Genomic DNA, 18468 nt, shown 5'->3' with positions numbered 1-18468 from the left:
CGTAGTGCCTGGCACTCATGGGCTCCTGACGTCCATTTACTAAATGAACCAATGCCTCTGTGCCAACAGCGGACACACTCACAGCCCACCCGATCCTCAACACAGCCCCGGGCAGGCGCAGGGACCTCACCTGACAAAGAGAAATAGGCTCCTGTGACCAACGCCCAGCAGCTGGTCAGTGGCGGAGTCAGGATTGGAACGCCGCTCTGTCGGAAGGCAAAGCCGTGCCCTCAGCCACGACACCAGCGTGTCCTTCTGCTGCAAACACGCCCAAGCCTCCATCCTGGGCCGCCCCACGTGCTGGTGCTGAACAGGGGTCAGGGTTCCCCATCGTGGGGCGGGGGCTGCAGGTGAGCACGGATACCCCCTCAGCCCAGGGCCACATCTGAAACGGCCACCTTGGGGTGGGGAGGAGACGACTTTCTCCCAGCGGCAAGTCTTTCCTCCCTGGTATTCCTTGAAATGTCAAATACGTGACCATGGTCATTTGGAGGAATTTGGAATGAAAGACTCTGAACTGGGTTCATCTCCCTCGCTTCTTCCTGGGGAAATGGGATTATAAAAACACTGCCTGGTGTCTGCAAGCAGAACACAGTTTCAGGATCCCCTGGAACCTCCTGCACAGAGCCCATTTGGGGTTCTAGAAGACGGATCAACTTTCCAGCCATCCTCTGGCACCAGCACCAGCTACAGAATCTTCGGGGCCCAGTGCAAAATGAACACGCAGGACCCCTTGTCCAGAAGTCATTACAAATTTCAGGATGGTGACAGCAGAGCATCAAACACACACAGGGCCCCAGGTCAGGGTGCTGTGCGGGTCACACCGTGAGGCCAGCCCCGGCATGCACAGACAGACAAACACGTGCGTTCGATTCCTCGTCATTGGTACTGTGCTGTCACTGCTGGTCCATATAAACCTGGTTTTCACATTATATACCATGGACATCTTTCCACGTCAATGCAACACCCATTGACCTCATCCCTCATGGCCATGGAGGAGCCTCGCAGCTGGAAATTCCTTTGCTTGTCCTCTCCTGCCAATGGACATTTGGGTTATGTGTCTGAGGCTTGAGCAACCAACTCGTTTATTCATTTACTAGTTCATTCAACAACTATTTAAGGACCACCCGCCGTGTGCCTGGCACTGTGCTCAGTGAGGGGTACAGCAGAGAGCCAGAACAGGGCTACAGCCCCCCAGAGCTGACCAGATATGCTCAGGAACAAGGGGGACGGGTCAGGGAAGGCTTCTCAGCCATGGGGGTTCTGGGGGAGGACCATTTCCAGCAGAGGGAACGGCAGATGCCAAGTCCAGGAGACGGGAATGTACGTGGTGTGTTTGGGGAACAGCAAGGAGGGCAGTAGGGCTGGAGAGAGTGAGGGAGGGGGCGGTGGCCATGAGGCCGGGAGGAGGGCAGGGGCCAGTCATGCAGGGCCTCAGCGGGGGCTTTGGGTCATGTTCTAGGTCACGTTCTAGGTGTGACGGCAGCCATGGAGGGTTTGGCGACGGGGACGTGGCCAGAGTTCCGTGGCGAGAGGCCCACTTGGGCTGGGGTGTGGGGAACAGACGGGGCGGGGAGAGAGGAAGCTGAGTGGTGGTCCAGAAATGAGCCCCTCGTGCCCTCCTTCAGACCCCCACAGCGCTCCTGGCGGGCCTCTGGGCCCTGCACATGTGTTGCTGTCCTCCTCCAACAAGCTCAGGGCAGGGACGGTCCCCTCACCCGCCGTCCCAGCACAGGAGAAGCTCCAAGATGGGCCCACAGCATGGTCACAGCCAGTGCGCTGCCCGGCGCTGGCGTCTGGGCTGGATGATTCTCTGTGGGGCTGTCGTGGGCACTGCAGGACGTGTAGCAGCGTCCCTGGCTGCTCCCAAAAAATGCTCCCAAAATGTTTCCAGACATGGGCAAGTGTCCCCTGGACAGCAAAACGTCCAGGTCGAGAGCCAAGGCTTTACCTATACCGTCCCTAAGTAAGCCAGGCAAGACAGACGTGCAGAGGGAAGTCATTGAGTCAAGTTTTTAACTGCAAAACCGTAGAGACAACGTGGTGCTTTATCAAGACGGGATAATTAAACCAGAGGGCGTGCGTGAAGTGCCGACCAGCCACCTAAACAATCATTCATCTATTTACAAACATTCCTGCTGCATGTGGCCGAGCCCAGCACTGCTCTGTGCCCTGGGGTTTGCAACGGGAAGAAGATAGGACCGGCGCTCGGGGGGTCCAGAGAAGGAAGGTCCCCTCAGATTGGCCAAGAAGTGAGGGCAGAACATGTTATGGTGTGATTCCACCTGGGAGAAAAGAAATTTAAAGCATTTACCAGCCTATGTGGGTATGTTCATACATAAAGTTTATTTTTGTTTTAATACCCCCAAAAAGGGCCGAGAAAGCTTATATTGGGGGAGAGGACATGTGGGTTGGCTGGGAGAGGAATTCCTTTTTGCTTTATGATGTTACAATATATAGGCTTTGTTTTGTGCAAGTATTCATTTTGATTATTCGTATTTAAGCGTCCAGGGCAAGTCACACTGTACAGGGAGCCAGGCCAAATGTATTGGGCAGAAGGACTGAGGTGGTGAATTAATTGATCCAAGCAGGTAGAAAAGACACACATAATGTTTAAACATAGGTCTATATCTTTGGGAAAGTGGAAAAGATTTGTATTCTAGCCCAGGCTTAATAGGTTAAAATAAAAAACACCTGAAGATTTGCCCAAGACTAGAGTTGCCAGATTTTGCAAATAAAAATACAGGATGCCTGGTTAAATTTGAATTTGAGATAAATGAACAATATTTGCAATATGTGGGACCTACTTATATTAAGCAATTATTTGTTGTTTATCTGAAATTCAAATGTAACTGGGCGTCTTGTATTTTATCTGCCAAGAGGTGCTCCTTAAGTCAGGAGAGGAAGGTTTTCCCAACGTATGACGGTAACTGGTCCCCCGCAGGCTGCAGCCCACATGGTGGGGCGGCCCACCCAGCACAGGTCAGGACCCACGGCAATGACTGCGCTGGTTTCCGCTTCTTTAGTAGAACTCCCGGCTTGCCTCTGTGGGGTGTTTTGCTTCCGTTTTTGTTTTCTGGCTTTTTAAGTTTTTAAATTAACATATAGTAAAATTGACCTGTTTTTGTATACAGATCTGTAAGTTTTAACACATGTATAGACTCATGTAATCACCACTTCTATCAGCATAGAGAGCGACCCCAGCACCCGGAGAACTCCCTTGAGCTGCCTTTCATCGCGCTGTGTCGCGACAAGGGTGACTCTGCTCCCCAGGGGACACGTGGCAGTGTCTGGAGACATTTTTGGTTTTCATAAATGGAGCTACTGGCATCGAGTGGGTGGGGGCCAGAGATGCGTCTAAACATCCCATAATGCACAGGACAGCAGAGGACGGCCCAGTCCCCAATGTCACTAGTGCTGTGGAGAAGCCCTGCTTTCCAGACGTGCCTCCCCCACCCCAGCCGCTGCAACTGCTGACCTGTTCTGATCCCGCTGGCTTTGCATTTTCCAGATACCGTGTAAAAATGGACTCCCACAGTCTTTTGTGTCGGCTCACTGCAATCTGCATCTTTGAGGGTGACCCATGCGTGGCATATGTCAGTAGTTCATTCCTTTTTGTTGCTCAGTAGTATTCCACAGCACAGTTGTACCAGTGTGTTGATCCATTTCCCTGTGAAGGACACTTGGGCTGCTTCCAGTCTGGGGGATCATGAACATCACGAGAAACCATCATGGACAGGTTTTCGTGCAGACCCACGTTTTCATTTCTGTGACGTGAAGCAGAACTAAAGTCCCTCGTGCTGCCTATTTCCCAGAGGCCTCACACACGCCAGGTGCCATCCGTGTGAACCATCACACCTGCTACCTGAAGAGGCCGGGAAGCTGTCTGAACAGACTCTGCTCTCGCTCCAGGGCTGAGCGGAGAAGGCCCAATCCTGGAGCATTCAGTGAGGCACAAGTGGCTGGTCGCAGACCCCACAGCCATGCCCAGCCCCCCTGGTCGCTGGCCCTCCTCAAGGGGCCTGCAAGGAGGCTGCAAATCAGACCCTTCCCCAGCCTCATTCGCAGCCCCTTCTAGGATGGGTGCTGCGGGCTTCTCAGAAACATCTTCCTCCCAAAAAGGCAGACAGGAGAAGAGAACATCATTTATCCAGCCCACCAGCCTCCTTCCTCCATGCTGGGGGCATGGAGGCCGCTGTCTCACCAACCGCAAGGTGATGAGCCTCAGGACACATCAACCCACTCAAGACGGCGGGCTGGGGATGGGGGAGCCTTGACTGCAGGGGATACTCTAACCTAGAGGTCTGCAACTATAGCCCGCGGGCCAAATCCAGCCCACCACCTGTTTTTGCAAATAAAGTCTTATTGGAATGCAGCCGTGTGCCTTCATGCACAGACCGTCTGTCTGCTTTCACGCTGCAGCGGCGGAGTTGAGGAGCCGTGATGGAGAATGTCCCACCCACAAACCTAGAACCTTTGCTATCTGGTACTTGACAGGAAAAGTGCCGTCCTCTGCTCTAACCACCCCTAGATCCACTTCCTTCCAGACTTGTAGAGAAAACCATAAATGTCCCCATGAGATAAGACACTTTTACTGTCTATTACTTGCCAATGAAAGTGTTCCTGATAGAGCCGGTTGCACCCTTGTTGGTTCTCGACAAAGATGAGAAATGACCAGTTACTGAGGGTCTGCTCTGTGCCAGGCAGCGTGCTGAGCCCATTCCTGGTAGGACTCTTGATCCCATATTCACAGAGGAGGAAAGTGAGGTCACAGGCGTGAAGTCATCCACGCGGACCCACCACCAGGGACAGCCGAGACGGAGTCCACACTCGAGCCAAGCTCTCAACCACCAAACCATCACCAAGTCCAGGTGGACATCGGGGGACACGTGGAAAGGAGAGCTCGCCCAGGCATGGATGTGGTGGCCACCTACGGGGCCCTCCAAGGGTAGGAAGGATTCACTGAGACACAGAGCAGGTAAGCCCTTCCAAGAGGCGAGCCAGGTGGGCAGTGGTGTGGACACAGGACTCTGGGAAGTGAGCTGAGGACAGGGACAAGCTGGTGCATCAGGCCACCACTGGCAGTCCCCGGGGGGCACGAGCAGAATCAGCATCCTTAGCCCAGAAGATCCCCAGGAGCAGGCCCAGAGCACAGATGGGGCCTCTCGGGAAAGGAGGGGATGCAACCCGCCTACAGGGGGCTGGGGGTGCATCTTGGTTTTCTTGTGGCTTCTTTGTTTTCCAGGCTCAGGGCCATCAACTGCCCCTTGGAGGCCCACAGCATAAGAATGTTCCTCATTAATTGTGCAAAACATTAATTTCAGCCACTGCTCTTGATGGACCAAGGCCTGAGTGACAAGTGAGCACGTAGTTAATACTTGTGACATCTGCCTGGCCCCAATTACCCAATGCCGTCCCCGCCACCACTGCCAGCCCAGCCCTGGGAGGACCAATCCCAGCCTCCGGGTCATCAGGCCTCTTCTTTTCTCTCTCGCTCCAGCTTCTGGACAAACAGGATGTGAAGCAATCGCAAGGGCGAAGGCACCTCGGAGCCAGCTGCGCTGTGGGCGGGATCCGGCGCTCGCCAGCCTCGGCTCTACCGGGCTCGTCTCCCCAGCTGCTGTGGGCGGACGGTTCACCTCCCGAGTCCCGGCCCCAGCTGCCTCGGTGAGCGTCACACTTGGACGGCATCCGCGCTCAATCCTTTAAAGGCCTTGCAAGCCCATTCGATCCCATCTGGGACGATCAAGAAGAGGGACACGTGCTCTCACGCCTGGAGAGAGAGGCCCGAGGCCCTCTGCGCATAGTGACGTCCAGGACTCGCATGTGTCTCACTTCAGGTGGCAGAGACGGCGGGCCAGAGGAGAAGGGGCCCTCCCGGTCGGGGAGCTCGGGAGCAGCTGGAGCCCCCGACGAGGAAGTGCGAGGCGGGGAACTGAGGACACCAGATAGTCTTCTTGGGTCAGAGAAGCGGGGCTGATGGATGCTGCCCCCAAGCCTCCAGCTGATTTCTTTTGTGGACAAGGGAGGGGAGGGGGACCCCGTAAACTAGGACAAGATGCTGGAATCCTTGTTGGGGAACAAATGACCAGGGGCTTCCATGTCTGCAAAGACCAGAGTCTCCAGCCCAAAACGGTCTTCATCTGCCCGCAGCTTTGGGACAGCGGGCGGCACCGGAGACCGTGCGTGCTGATCTGGAGAGCAGGAGCCCCCGAGCTGCCCTCAGACCCTCAGAACTTGTCCTCAAGGCCGCTTGCTTGACCTGCAGCATATGGTCCCTTCACTGTCTGCCTCTTCCTACGAGAATGTGAGCAACGTGACAGCAAAATCCTTGTCCTCTCCAGGCCGCAGCCCCACTGCCTACAACAGCCCCTGGCACGCCATAGGTACACACAAATGTTTGTTGAGTGAATAAATGCGCTGCCCACAAGGGTGAAGAGGCCTGGGACTGCAGGGGGCGGGTTCTCACAACCAGGTGCTGGGGCAGGGAGGGTTCAGCATCGCTCCCTGGCCCGGGATTCAGGCCGAGGGCCAGCTCATCCATCAGGCACAGTGCCCAGCCCACGGTACTTTTAGGGCCCATGAAAATGTTTAACGTCTCTTAAAATCAGAAGACAAAACATGAACTTTTTAGGGTAGGAGAAAATGTCTTAATTTTTAATCCAGCCAGGATTATATTTGTCTTCATACCAACATGATCATAAAACATAACTTCCAATACAGTTTTAGTGGCAGGAGGAGTCCTGGCCACTTCTGCGGGAAGCTCGCTGTCTTCTGGGTTCTTTTTCAAATTCTTTCCTTCACAGGAAGGGGGACGCGGCAGGAACAGCCAGGCAGGAACCAAGATGCTGTAGGGTCCCGGGCTCTGCATCTGGATGGCCCAGCCGTGTACCCAGCAGGGGCTCATTAATCACACACCAGCCCCACAAGTCTGGTCCCTGGAGACCACATTCCTCGGAAGGCTTTTCAGCCAAGAGTGAGGGGCTTGAGTTAGACTACGTGGCAAAGCCCAGGTCTACTCCAGGAGGAGAGGCACTTTAGTCAAGTTGCCCGGCCTTCTCGGCCTCCATTTCCTCATCTGTAAGATGCTGGCGATAACAATCGTGCTACGTGGGCAGGGTCACTGTGAGAATTAAACACATCAACAACAACAACAACAACAATAATATCCAGCACTGACGAGCATGGACAGGGCGCCAGGCCCAGGGTCCAGCATCCTGCATGAATTCTCTCCTGTCTTGCTCCCCACCACAAAGTGCAGGTGACATTATTATGCCCGTGGAACAGATGAAGAGACAAGACACCGAGAGGCTGCACCAGCTGTCCAGGATCGCGGAGGCTGTCTGGAGCAGCTGCCATCTGACCGTCGGGCTCCACAGTCTGTGCAGGAGCGGCGAGCCTGTCCCCTTTCTGGTCCTGTGCGGGAGCCCCGAGCACGGGGCCCGGCCTCCGCTCTCACCAGCACCTCCTGGACAGCCCCCTCGCCAGCCCTCCACTCCGGTGGGGCCAGAATGTGCCAGGTCCCCTCCATCAGGGCGCCTCTTCTCTCCTCTCCCACTCACTCCTGGGGGGATTTGGGGGTGGGGAGCGCAGCCTGTGTGGCTTGTCAGGGAGGGCCCCCCCCTCCTCTCTTCTGCACAAAGGGAAAGGCAAGCAGACACCAGCCCTCCTTCCTGCGGCACCCAGTCCCTCACCCATGAGCAACGCTCCCCAGTGATTCCTGATGAGCCACAGGTGCCCGGGGAGTTTATGGGCTTCTCCCCCGCACAGCACGCCAGCAGGAGCAGGCCCCAGCTGTGCCGTCCCAGGGGTGACTAACAGGCAGGCCACAGCTGGAGGAAGAGAGAACAGACGCAGGCTTCCTGGGTGGTCTCGGGTGACGTTTGCAGACCCAGTGAGCACGCGGCCAAACACCAGGCTTCTGAAGGAAAGTCTGTGACATCTGTGGCCCCCTAGGCCAGAAGCACGCTCGCCCGGGTTACCGTCATCAACACGCCCATCGTGTGGGCGAGGACACTGGGGACCCCTCTCCATCCATGGCGCGAGTAGCCTGGTGGCTGCAAGATGCTGTCGAGAGTGAGGGCAAGGATAGGTGCTGTGCCCCTGACTCGGTGCCCCGTCTCCTCCTCTCCCTGATGGGGCCCTGGAAGCTGGGCATGGAGGCTCCCCCCGGGACTCGGCCCATCCAGGTGCCGTCTCACTGGGTTTACGCTAACGCCAGTAGGAGGTCCCGGGGCAGGGACCAGGCTGTCTCTACAGCTGGGCGCTGGCACACAGTAAATGCGCACTGGGCTGCCCAGCAAACGGACCCCAGAACCCACAGACTCCCCAGTAGGTTCTGCTGGCCTCTCACCAGTGTAGACATCTAACAGGAAGAGGTTTAGACCCAGGACCTGAATGGAGCCGGTTACCCCGGGTGCCGTCTTATTGACAGGGTACCCTAAGACGTGGGGCACGACAGAGTGTGGTCACGGGGCCAGGCCCGGAGGCGTCCATGGAGCGTTGAGAAAAGGCAGATTCCTGGGCCCTTCCTCAGGGACTCGCCGTCAGCGGGTCTGGGGATGGGAATCTGGGTGCTCAGCGTGCCTCCCGGGGGATTCTGAGGGACGCCATGCTGGAGAACCACCGTTGTAGGGGAAAAAGACTTTCACAGCCAGAAGCCCATGGTCTCAGAAATGCTGGGCTCACTTGCTTCTTATCTCATCCCCAAAAGGCCCAGAAATCCACACACTCGATTGGCCGCTGCGCACTTTGCCCTTCCCCAACAGGCAAGCGGGTGATCCTTCCCTGACCCAGGCAGCCACACCGAACTTAGTGCTCACAGCGCCTGGACAAGCCGAGTCCCAGGGCGGCGACACCCAGGCCCTGCAGGGAGGGGAGGAGACCGGGTACCGAGTCAGAGGGGCAGCATCTAATCCTCATCCCGACTCTCGGCAGTGTCCTGAGACCACTAGGTTACACTGTGCGTGGATGGAGGGGGGTCCCCAGGCCGCTGCCGGATACGGAGCCCCGGCACCTCTCAGGGGCCTCGGAGTCCCCCCCGCACCATGGGATGTTAGTGACAGCATTGACCTCACTGGGTGGTTGTGAGGATCACAGGAGACAATGGCACAAAGTGCTTACTCTGTGCTTAGCAGCTACCACGTGTGACGCAATTAAGCTCTTCCCTTGCATGAGCTCATCTAATCCTTCACAACCACCCTGGGAGGTGGAAACTATTATTAACCCCATTTCCCAGATGCGGGACATTAAATGACTCACTCTGGGTCACAAGGCTGGAAGCAGCAGAGCTGGGATTTGAACCCAGGGAGTCTGGCTGGTTCCTCAGCCCAGGCTCTAACCATCAGGCTGCACCGCCTCAATAAATGTTATGCCTCATCCACAGCCTGGGGGAGCAGAAGCTGGAGGCAAAAGGGCACAAAGACCCTGACTTTGGGGAGAAAGATGATGGCCTGACGCTAGGGGAATCAAGTTGAGTGTCACTTAAGAGAAAAACCAAATCTGGGCCACCCAAGTCAGCAGGGCAGGCAGGACAGAGACGCACAGGACCCAACGGGTCAAGCTGAGAGGTCTAGCCAATAACCACAAGTCCAGGGAAATGGTCACTCTGAAGAGAGGAATCAAGTCTACCTTAGCCTCAGTTCTACCTCGTCCCAGTATATTCCACAGGGGCTTTTAAGGCAAAATAAGAGTTGAATGATTCTATTGCCCAAAAAGTTAGGAATTCTTCTATGCTGTATTCCCCATCAGTAGATTCACAAATAAAGGCTCTGATAAGCCCTGCAGAGAAATCTGTTTCGTTTATCCAACCTAGCGTTTCTCACACTTAACTGATCACAAACTCCTTCCCTTTCCCCCGGGACACCCATTGACATTTCAAGGAACACAGTTTGAGAAATGCTGGTCTAGAGCAGGGGTTGAAAACTTTTTCTATAAATAATTTTTCTGAAAGTAATAAACATTTTCAGTTTTGTGGGCCATGGAATCTATGTTACAACTACTCGACTCTGCTGTCATAGTACAGAAGCTGGCCCAGACGATACATAAACCAATGAGTGTGGCTGTGTGTTGATGAGACTTGATGGACACTGAAATGTGTATTTCATATAATTTTACACATCAGGAAATATTCTTCTTTTGATTTTTATCAACCATTTAAAAATGTGAACACTATTCTTAGCTCACAGGCCCCCCCAAAACAGGCTGCAGGCTGAATTTGGTCCACCAGGCATAGTCTGCCAACCTGATGTAGAGCAATGGAAAACTCCAGTACCTTCTAGGACCCCCCTTAGGTGTCAGGGGCCTGGACAGGGAAGGGGGAGGGGCGGGGAGGTGGGGGGACCATCAGTAGAAAGAAGACCGGCCTGAAAACAAGACAAGTGTGGTCCTAAACTCTGTGGCCCCTCCCACACGGCACGTGTGGCCTTAGGCGAGTAATTCTGGTTTTCTGAAACTCAGGCGGAGGGGCAGCTCCAGACAAAGCAGTGGCCTCTGATAGGAAGGAAGAGTGAAGCCCAGGAACAGCAGGGAAAAGGCTATCAAGTTCAGCTGCACTGTCTGAATCCACTTGGCAAAACCCAGCGTCAACCACGGTCAAAAGAAAAACTAAAAACTGGGAAAGTAGTTGCTGCTCAAATCACAAGGGGCAAGTGTCCCTAAAATATAAAGAAGGAAAGAGCAACACCCCATCCGAACAGAGGGCAGAGGCTGTGAACACACGGTGCACGGGGGAGAGACCGCAAAGGGCGCCTGGGAGAGGGCTCAGCCTCAAACACGAGAGAAAAGCAGGGCCGAACTGCAGGATCCCAGGTGTTACCATCAGATTAGCCAAGATGGATGAGTTTGAGAACCGGTACCGATAGAGAAGGGGACACGGGTGCCTCACACCGTGAGGGTGTGAATGGAATGACCTCTAAGGAGGACCAATTGACAATATCCATCCAAACCACAGAAGGACAATGCCACTTTGAGGACTTGATCCCAGAGCTCACTCTCTCAGGCACAGTGACGCGTGCGCCGAGGTTCCACTGCTGCCCTGCTCGTAAGAGCAGAAGACCAGAAGACACCTAGACATCCATCCAGGGGCTGGATGAGTCACTTTGGGGGTAACAACAACAACAATAACAATAACGGTAGCAGCAGCTCTCACAGGGCGTGTACCATGAGCCAGGTCCTGTTCTCAGCCCTTGCTACTCAAGGCAGGGTCCAGCGCCCAGCAGCCTCTGCATCCCCGGGGGGTGGTGGGAAATGCACGCCCCCGCTCCCCAGACCTGCTGAACCAGCGTCCACATTTCACCCAGATGCCCAGGGGGCTGCATGCACATTAAGGCACTATTGTTAAACTCTGCCTGCGTTAACTCATTTAATCTCAGAACAACCCAATGCCAGGCCCTCTTACTTTCTGTATGTTGGAGATGAGGAGCCGAGGCTCTGACAGGTACAGGGTCACACACAGGTGTAGGGTCACACGCAGGTACAGGGTCACACGCAGGTGTAGGGTCACACACAGGTACAGGGACACACACAGGTACAGGGTCACACAGGTACAGGGTCACATGCAGGTGTAGGGTCACACGCAGGTACAGGGACACACACAGGTACAGGGTCACATGCAGGTGTAGGGTCACACGCAGGTAAGGGACACACACAGGTGTAGGGTCACACAGGTACAGGGTCACACACAGGTACAGGGTTACAGGCAGGTACAGGGTCACAGGCAGATACAGGGACACACACGGGTCACACGCAGGTACAGGGACACACACAGGTACAGGGTCACATGCAGGTGTAGGGTCACACGCAGGTACAGGGACACACACAGGGACAGGGACACACACAGGTACAGGGTCACACACAGGTACAGGGTCACACGCATGTACAGGGTCACACGCAGTTACAGGGTCACACGCAGGTACGGGGTCACACGCAGGTACGGGGTCACACGCAGGTACGGGGTCACACACAGGTGTGGGGTCACACACAGGTGTAGGGTCACACGCAGGTACAGGGACACACGCAGGTACAGGGTCACACGCAGGTGTAGGGTCACGCAGTTGTAGGGTCACACGCAGGTGTAGGGTCACACACAGGTACAGGGTCACACGCAGGTACAGGGTCACATACAGGTGTAGGGTCACACGCAGGTACAGGGACACACACAGGTACAGGGTCACATGCAGGTGTAGGGTCACACGCAGGTAAGGGACACACACAGGTGTAGGGTCACACAGGTACAGGGTCACACACAGGTACAGGGTTACAGGCAGGTACAGGGTCACAGGCAGATACAGGGACACACACGGGTCACACGCAGGTACAGGGACACACACAGGTACAGGGTCACATGCAGGTGTAGGGTCACATGCAGGTACAGGGACACACACAGGGACAGGGACACACACAGGTACAGGGTCACACACAGGTACAGGGTCACACGCATGTACAGGGTCACACACAGTTACAGGGTCACACGCAGGTACGGGGTCACACGCAGGTACGGGGTCACACACAGGTGTGGGGTCACACACAAGTGTAGGGTCACACGCAGGTACAGGGACACACGCAGGTACAGGGTCACACGCAGGTGTAGGGTCACGCAGTTGTAGGGTCACACGCAGGTGTAGGGTCACACACAGGTACAGGGTCACACGCAGGTACAGGGTCACATACAGGTGTAGGGTCATACACAGTTACAGGGTCACACGCAGGTGTAGGGTCACACGCAGGTGTAGGGTCACGCAGGTGTAGGGTCACATGCAGGTGTAGGGTCACACACAGGTACAGGGTCACACGCAGGTACAGGGTCACATACAGGTGTAGGGTCATACACAGTTACAGGGTCACACACAGGTGTAAGGTCACACGCAGGTGTAGGGTCACGCAGGTGTAGGGTCACACACAGGTGTAGGGTCACACACAAGTACAGGGTCACACGCAGGTACAGGGTCACATACAGGTGTAGGGTCACACACAGGTACAGGGTCACACGCAGGTACAGGGTCACATACAGGTGTAGGGTCATACACAGTTACAGGGTCACACACAGGTGTAGGGTCACACGCAGGTACAGGGTCACACACAGGTACAGGGTCATGCAGCAGAGCCACCCTCACACCACATGTTCACAAACACACAACAGCCTTTAAATGAATGAGGAAGCTCTTTAACAGCTGAAAAGGACCAACCTCCAAGCTAAGCTGTCAGGTGAGCAAACGCGGTGAAGAACGGTAGATACTACGCCGCTACTCATGGAAGGAGGAAAAAAAGGACAGCAGAATCTACACGGAACTGCTTAAACACCCAGAGAGCATCTCTGCAAAGACACGCGATAACATGGAAGGGGCAGCCGCCTCGGGGGGAGCGCAGCAGCTGGGGGAAAGAAGCCAGAGAGAAACGATTCACTGTCGCACACGCCTGTAACTTTTGGGTTTTGAGCCACGAGCATGTATTACCTATTCTAAAATAACTTTTTTTCCTTAAAACTGGTGTAAGGAAGAAGCTACAGACCCCCAAACCATCCCCACTTATTGAGAAATACACTCTGGGGAGGGAGCAATCGGCACGGCAGGTCCGCCCTGCCTCCCCACTCGCCTTCCTGTCTGCCCTTCTAGAACAAGACAGACGCGCAGAGGGGTGAAAGGAGCTGGGGGGCAGGCGGACAGCGGATCCTCCAGTATGCGGGACTCACAACCACACCCAGACTGTTGGAAGGGGTGCAACGCCTTGCCCCAGTGCACTGGTCCTTACCCAGGGGCAACTGTGCCCTGCGGGGACATGTGCCAACATCCGGGGACACTTCCGGGTGTCACGACTGGGAGATGCTCCTGGCCTCTGGTGGGTAGAGGCCAGGGATGCTGTTAAACATCCCACAGCGCACAGGACAGCCTAGAATGTCCTGCGTCCCGCGGTTGAGGAGCCACATCAGCACGTCCCAGCCGGTTACGTGTCCCGGCGTCACCCGGGGGTCCAGTGAAAGGGCAGGTGCTGTCCACGCAGCAGGCCAAGGATGGGCAGAGATCCTGCATCTCTCACAGGGGGGTGCCACCCCTGCTGCTGGAGGCTCTGCCCAATCCAGCTGTGGCCAACTGTGGAATCGTCTCGTGCAGAGCAGGTGAGGCTGCTTTGGGTTTGGATCTAAAGGCTGGCATTGAGTACCACCTGGGCATGGGGCAGGGGAAGCCCGTTCTTGATGGAAACAAGCAGGAGTGCTGCTACGACCCTCCTTAAGTCCAGGATTGCAGCCACATCGGAATGAGCTGGGGTGGCGGCCAGGGACTTACCGCCCAAGGTCTCCACCGAGAGCTGCAGGCCCAGGTTGTGTCGCGGGTTGACCACCCAGTGGTTGCTGGTGGCCGTGATGTCGAACACCAGCCAGCCCTCCTCCGAGGCCCAGAGGGTACGGCTGTCGAGCAGGAACAGGTCCGACTCCCTGCAGAAGAGAAGGAGAGAGACGTGGGCTCCAGGTTAGCAGGTCACAGCTCAGTCAGCCACACTGATGGAGAGGAGCACTTTGTGGGGTGGGGGAGGCAGGAAGAGGCCCGCTGGTCCCCTAAAAGGGGGTTCATCAGACCAAGAGCCAGGCACGGAGACCCCTTAGTAGCTGTGGTAGGGAAAGGGAGTGCAGAAGAGGTGTAAAGAGACACACACAGGGGACAGGGAGCCACTACGAGGCAAACTCGCCCTTCAAACTAGTTAGGGGGGTGCCATAGGACAGAGTCGGGGAAGGCCAGTACTACGCAGCCTCCATGTGGCTGGAAGTCTTAGGGAACAGAAGTTCCCATTTGTTGGTTTATTCACCATTTGCCAGGCACTGTCCCGAGTGTTGTGCACACGTTATCTCATTCAATTCTCACAACCCTAAGTTGTAGGGATAGTATCATCTCCATTGAATACATGGTAAAACTGTGACTTGCCCAGGGTCATTTAGTCAGCAAGTTGCCAGGGTGGGGTTTGAGCCCAGGCAATCAAGCACCAGTCCAAAGGCTCTGCATTTCCATGCTATGCAACTTCTCCATGAGTCCACCAAGTGTTAGGAGGTGGACTCCTAGACCGACATTATTAATAGAGGTAGCCCTTTAATTCCCTCTTCCTCAGATTTTGCAATAGCAAACTGGATAAAACCACAGATGACCTTGTAGTGGATGGAGGATGGGTGGATGGGTGGATGGATGGATGGATGGATGGATGGGTGGGTGGATGGATGGATGGATGGATGGGTAGATGGATGGATGGATGGATGGATGGATGGATGGATGGATGGATGGATGCATGGGTGGGTGGGTGGGTGGGTGGATGGATGGATGGGTGGGTGGATGGATGGGTGGGTGGATGGATGGGTGGGTAGATGGATGGGTGGGTGGATGGATGGATGGAGGAGTTGGTGGATGGGTGGATGGATTTTTACATTCCTAGATAGAAGAATTCTAGTATAAAAGGTATCATAATGTCTCCTTTGTACTTTTGACTATAAGGATTCAAAGTTTCAATATTTTGAGTCCTTCAATAGTCAATTAAAATATTTGAGCCCCTACGCTGTGGCAGGCGGTGATGAACAACACCCAGCCAGCCCCTGCCCTAGGGCACTGACTATCTCTATCGTACCTGGAGTGAGCTAACTTTTCTGGGAATTAAGGTGGATTTTCTCTGCTCACACACGAAGACATCAGATATAGCAACTCTTTATTGAGCACTTACCACGTGCCAGGCCCTGGGCTGAAACGCCCGACCAGCATCATGTCACTGAGTCGTTACAATAACTCAATGAGGTGGGTAATACTGCCTGCGTGATTGTGCAGATCTCAAAACTGAGGCTCAGGAAGGCAAAGTTATTCACCTGGGGTTACACTGCTGGGACACAGTCGAGGCAGGATTGGAACCCAACCAGGCTACCTGCACGCCCAAGCTTGCAACCAGACAAGAATACAGTTCCTCTAGACACTACCTTTGCTCCGGTGTAGTCACCATTTCAGAGGCTTTGTCAAATCACTCTCACTGTAATGAAACCCATCAACCATCGGCTGGGGCCGAGGGGCTGGTCCCCCGTTAGGTAAGGCACACATCTCCTGCTGGCCCCGTCCCCAACTCTCCCTTCTAAAACTACTGCCAACCATCCCCATTAACATTTCCTGTGTGGTTCGGAGACCTCCAAGTTTGTGAATTCGCCAAATTTTAATTCTATTTCATGCCATAACACATTAGACAGTTACCAGGCACGGTAATATGTACAAGACTCACGAGAAGGCATGCAGGAGGCATAATCAGTTTATTAGTGTTTATGATAGCCAGCCTCTCAAATTTACTTTAACTTAGAACCCACTGGAAATGTTCTGGGAAATTAACAGGTCACACAGAGAAGCCTACACAGGGATGGGGAACCAGGCTCAGAGACAGACAGGAGCCAAGGCCGGTGTGAGGCTGCCTCACTAACCACAGCTATCAATGGGGTGAACTTGAGCTGTATTTCCCTCCTTGCATCTCTCCATCCAAACGTCTGGGGGCAGAGAATCTAATCGGCCTGGCCAAGTCTGTGCCCAGCCCCTGGCCTTGAGAGGGCAGGCAGGGCACTCTATGGTGACGAACAGCATCACCAGGACAAGATGGAAACTGGAGTTATCCCCACCTACATCCCCCAAATCCCACTTTTTAAGTAATACTCAACAATCTCCAGAACCCACTTTAGAAAATGTTGGATTATATTATGTATGGATTATATTATATTATGGATGTGATGGAATATGACTTCTGATCTTATGACCAACAAAGTGTAGCCACAATACAAGACAGAACATTGTCTCCCAGCCAGGCACACTGAAGTCCCTTATGATCTGTAAGAAATGCACTCTCCTCTCTAACACAGAAAGATTACAGAAGCAAGGAAGGCTTTTCAGAGCCACAAAGGATTTTGAAGACCCTGAGTTTGACTTTCATGCCCAAACTGAATAAAAATAATGAGTCTATCTTTCACAACTCCTGCTTCTCCTCGGTGCCCTTTCAGAGGCAGTTTCCGAACTGGCTTGGGGGATGTCCACATAGATTTTAAACTTACAAACAAGAATTTCCTGCTGCCTTCTTCTCCAATTTGCTTTGATGACTTTCCTGGCCATGGAGAGCTATCAAGATTGTCAGTGAACCAGTTAGCTGTTCTCAACAATGACCAGATGAGAGAAGAAACACCACTCTGAATCACAACAACTCCCCTACTCAGTCAGGCTCCCAGGGCCCCTTAGGAAACATCCACACCACAGCACGGAAGTCACAAACCTGGAGTGACTTGCTGGAAAACTGTTGTTCGCAGGACAATGTGACCACGTATCTGGATAGGCCCTTGTGGACAGTAAAACAAGGAACAGTAACTTAGGGAACAGCATCAGCCTTTGAACAGTAAACGCCTTGCCAAACAACATTAAATGTTCTCTTATTACAGGCCATGGCACTGAGCGCCAGATGTCACAGGCTGGTGTTGAGTCATCTGTGAATCAAAGTGGAGGCCCCGACTCCCCTCCCCCAGGTCAGAGTTCACAGTCCATTCCAGGGATGCTTGGAAGAGCAGACCTTCATCTGAAGGCATAGGGACAGGAGAGGCTTGTGGAGGTGGGACGAGTGAGACGCTAACACAGGCTTTGCTTTCGGATCAAAGGCCCAGGCACAAGGTTGGCCCGCATGGAGGGGACAAGGAGGAAACTATTCAGCAGCCAAGACCAGAGAGACAGGTGGGAAAGTGGGACTTTCTAGCTGCCACCTTCAGCATCTTATTAGAACACAATGGTTCTTAGAACCAGGGGGAACTGAACAAGCCCTTTGTGAGATTTTTGTTTACCTTGAACATTCTGGCCTCCCTGACCCAGCCCAGGAGAGAGCAGAGGTGGGGAAGCCTCAGCAAAGGGCCCCGGGGAACCTAATTGTATTCCTTCACCTCTACCACTGCTGGAAACCTAGGTGCTTTCCTTAAGTCAGTTTTCTGAATCCCCCCAACAGTAAGGTTACTGTTCCCATTTTATAGATGAGGAAAGTGGGGCTCAGAGAGGTAACACCAAGTGTCCACACCCATAGACCTTATATGTGACAGAACCAGGACACAGGACAGGAAGTCTGCCCAAAGAACCAGAGCACTTAACCCGTTACCTCCTTAATGCACCCTCTCACCAAGCGACAGGAGACACAGGAAGTTGTTGAACATGAATGATGCCTGTTATTGTCACAATATTGAGTGGGGCAGAGAGAATACCAGAAGGGATGAGATCCAGGTGGCAGAGAATGGAGAAGGCAGGTGGGTTAAGCCAGCTAATTCCTGAGCCTTAGTTTGCTCCTCTGCAAAATGGGGATAATGCAATCTTCTTTGCCATTGGGGATAGCCAAGTGAAGATTAGCCTGGCAACAAATTCGGGCATCTCTAGAGTTACTGCAAGTCATGTAAGTGTTGGTGTACACTCCCTGCTAGACTGTGGGAAATTCTAGGACAGGGGCTTTCTC

The 18468-nt window shown here is 54.1% G+C and overlaps 1 protein-coding gene across 2 annotated transcripts in view; it reads right to left on the bottom strand.

Annotated features, from left to right (window-relative positions):
- BMP7 (bone morphogenetic protein 7) overlaps positions 1-18468 on the bottom strand; it is a 90486-nt gene that overhangs the window by 19961 nt on the left and 52057 nt on the right. For both annotated transcript variants that reach the window (XM_058562426.1, XM_058562425.1), the window contains exon 3: positions 14280-14428. In XM_058562426.1, the coding sequence (XP_058418409.1) occupies positions 14280-14428 (149 nt within the window). The remainder of the gene's footprint in view (positions 1-14279; positions 14429-18468) is intronic.

The sequence above is a fragment of the Diceros bicornis genome, chromosome 19, assembly GCF_020826845.1.
Source record: "Diceros bicornis minor isolate mBicDic1 chromosome 19, mDicBic1.mat.cur, whole genome shotgun sequence".
Taxonomy (NCBI): domain Eukaryota; kingdom Metazoa; phylum Chordata; class Mammalia; order Perissodactyla; family Rhinocerotidae; genus Diceros; species Diceros bicornis.
This window is presented reverse-complemented; position numbering and strand designations above follow the sequence as displayed.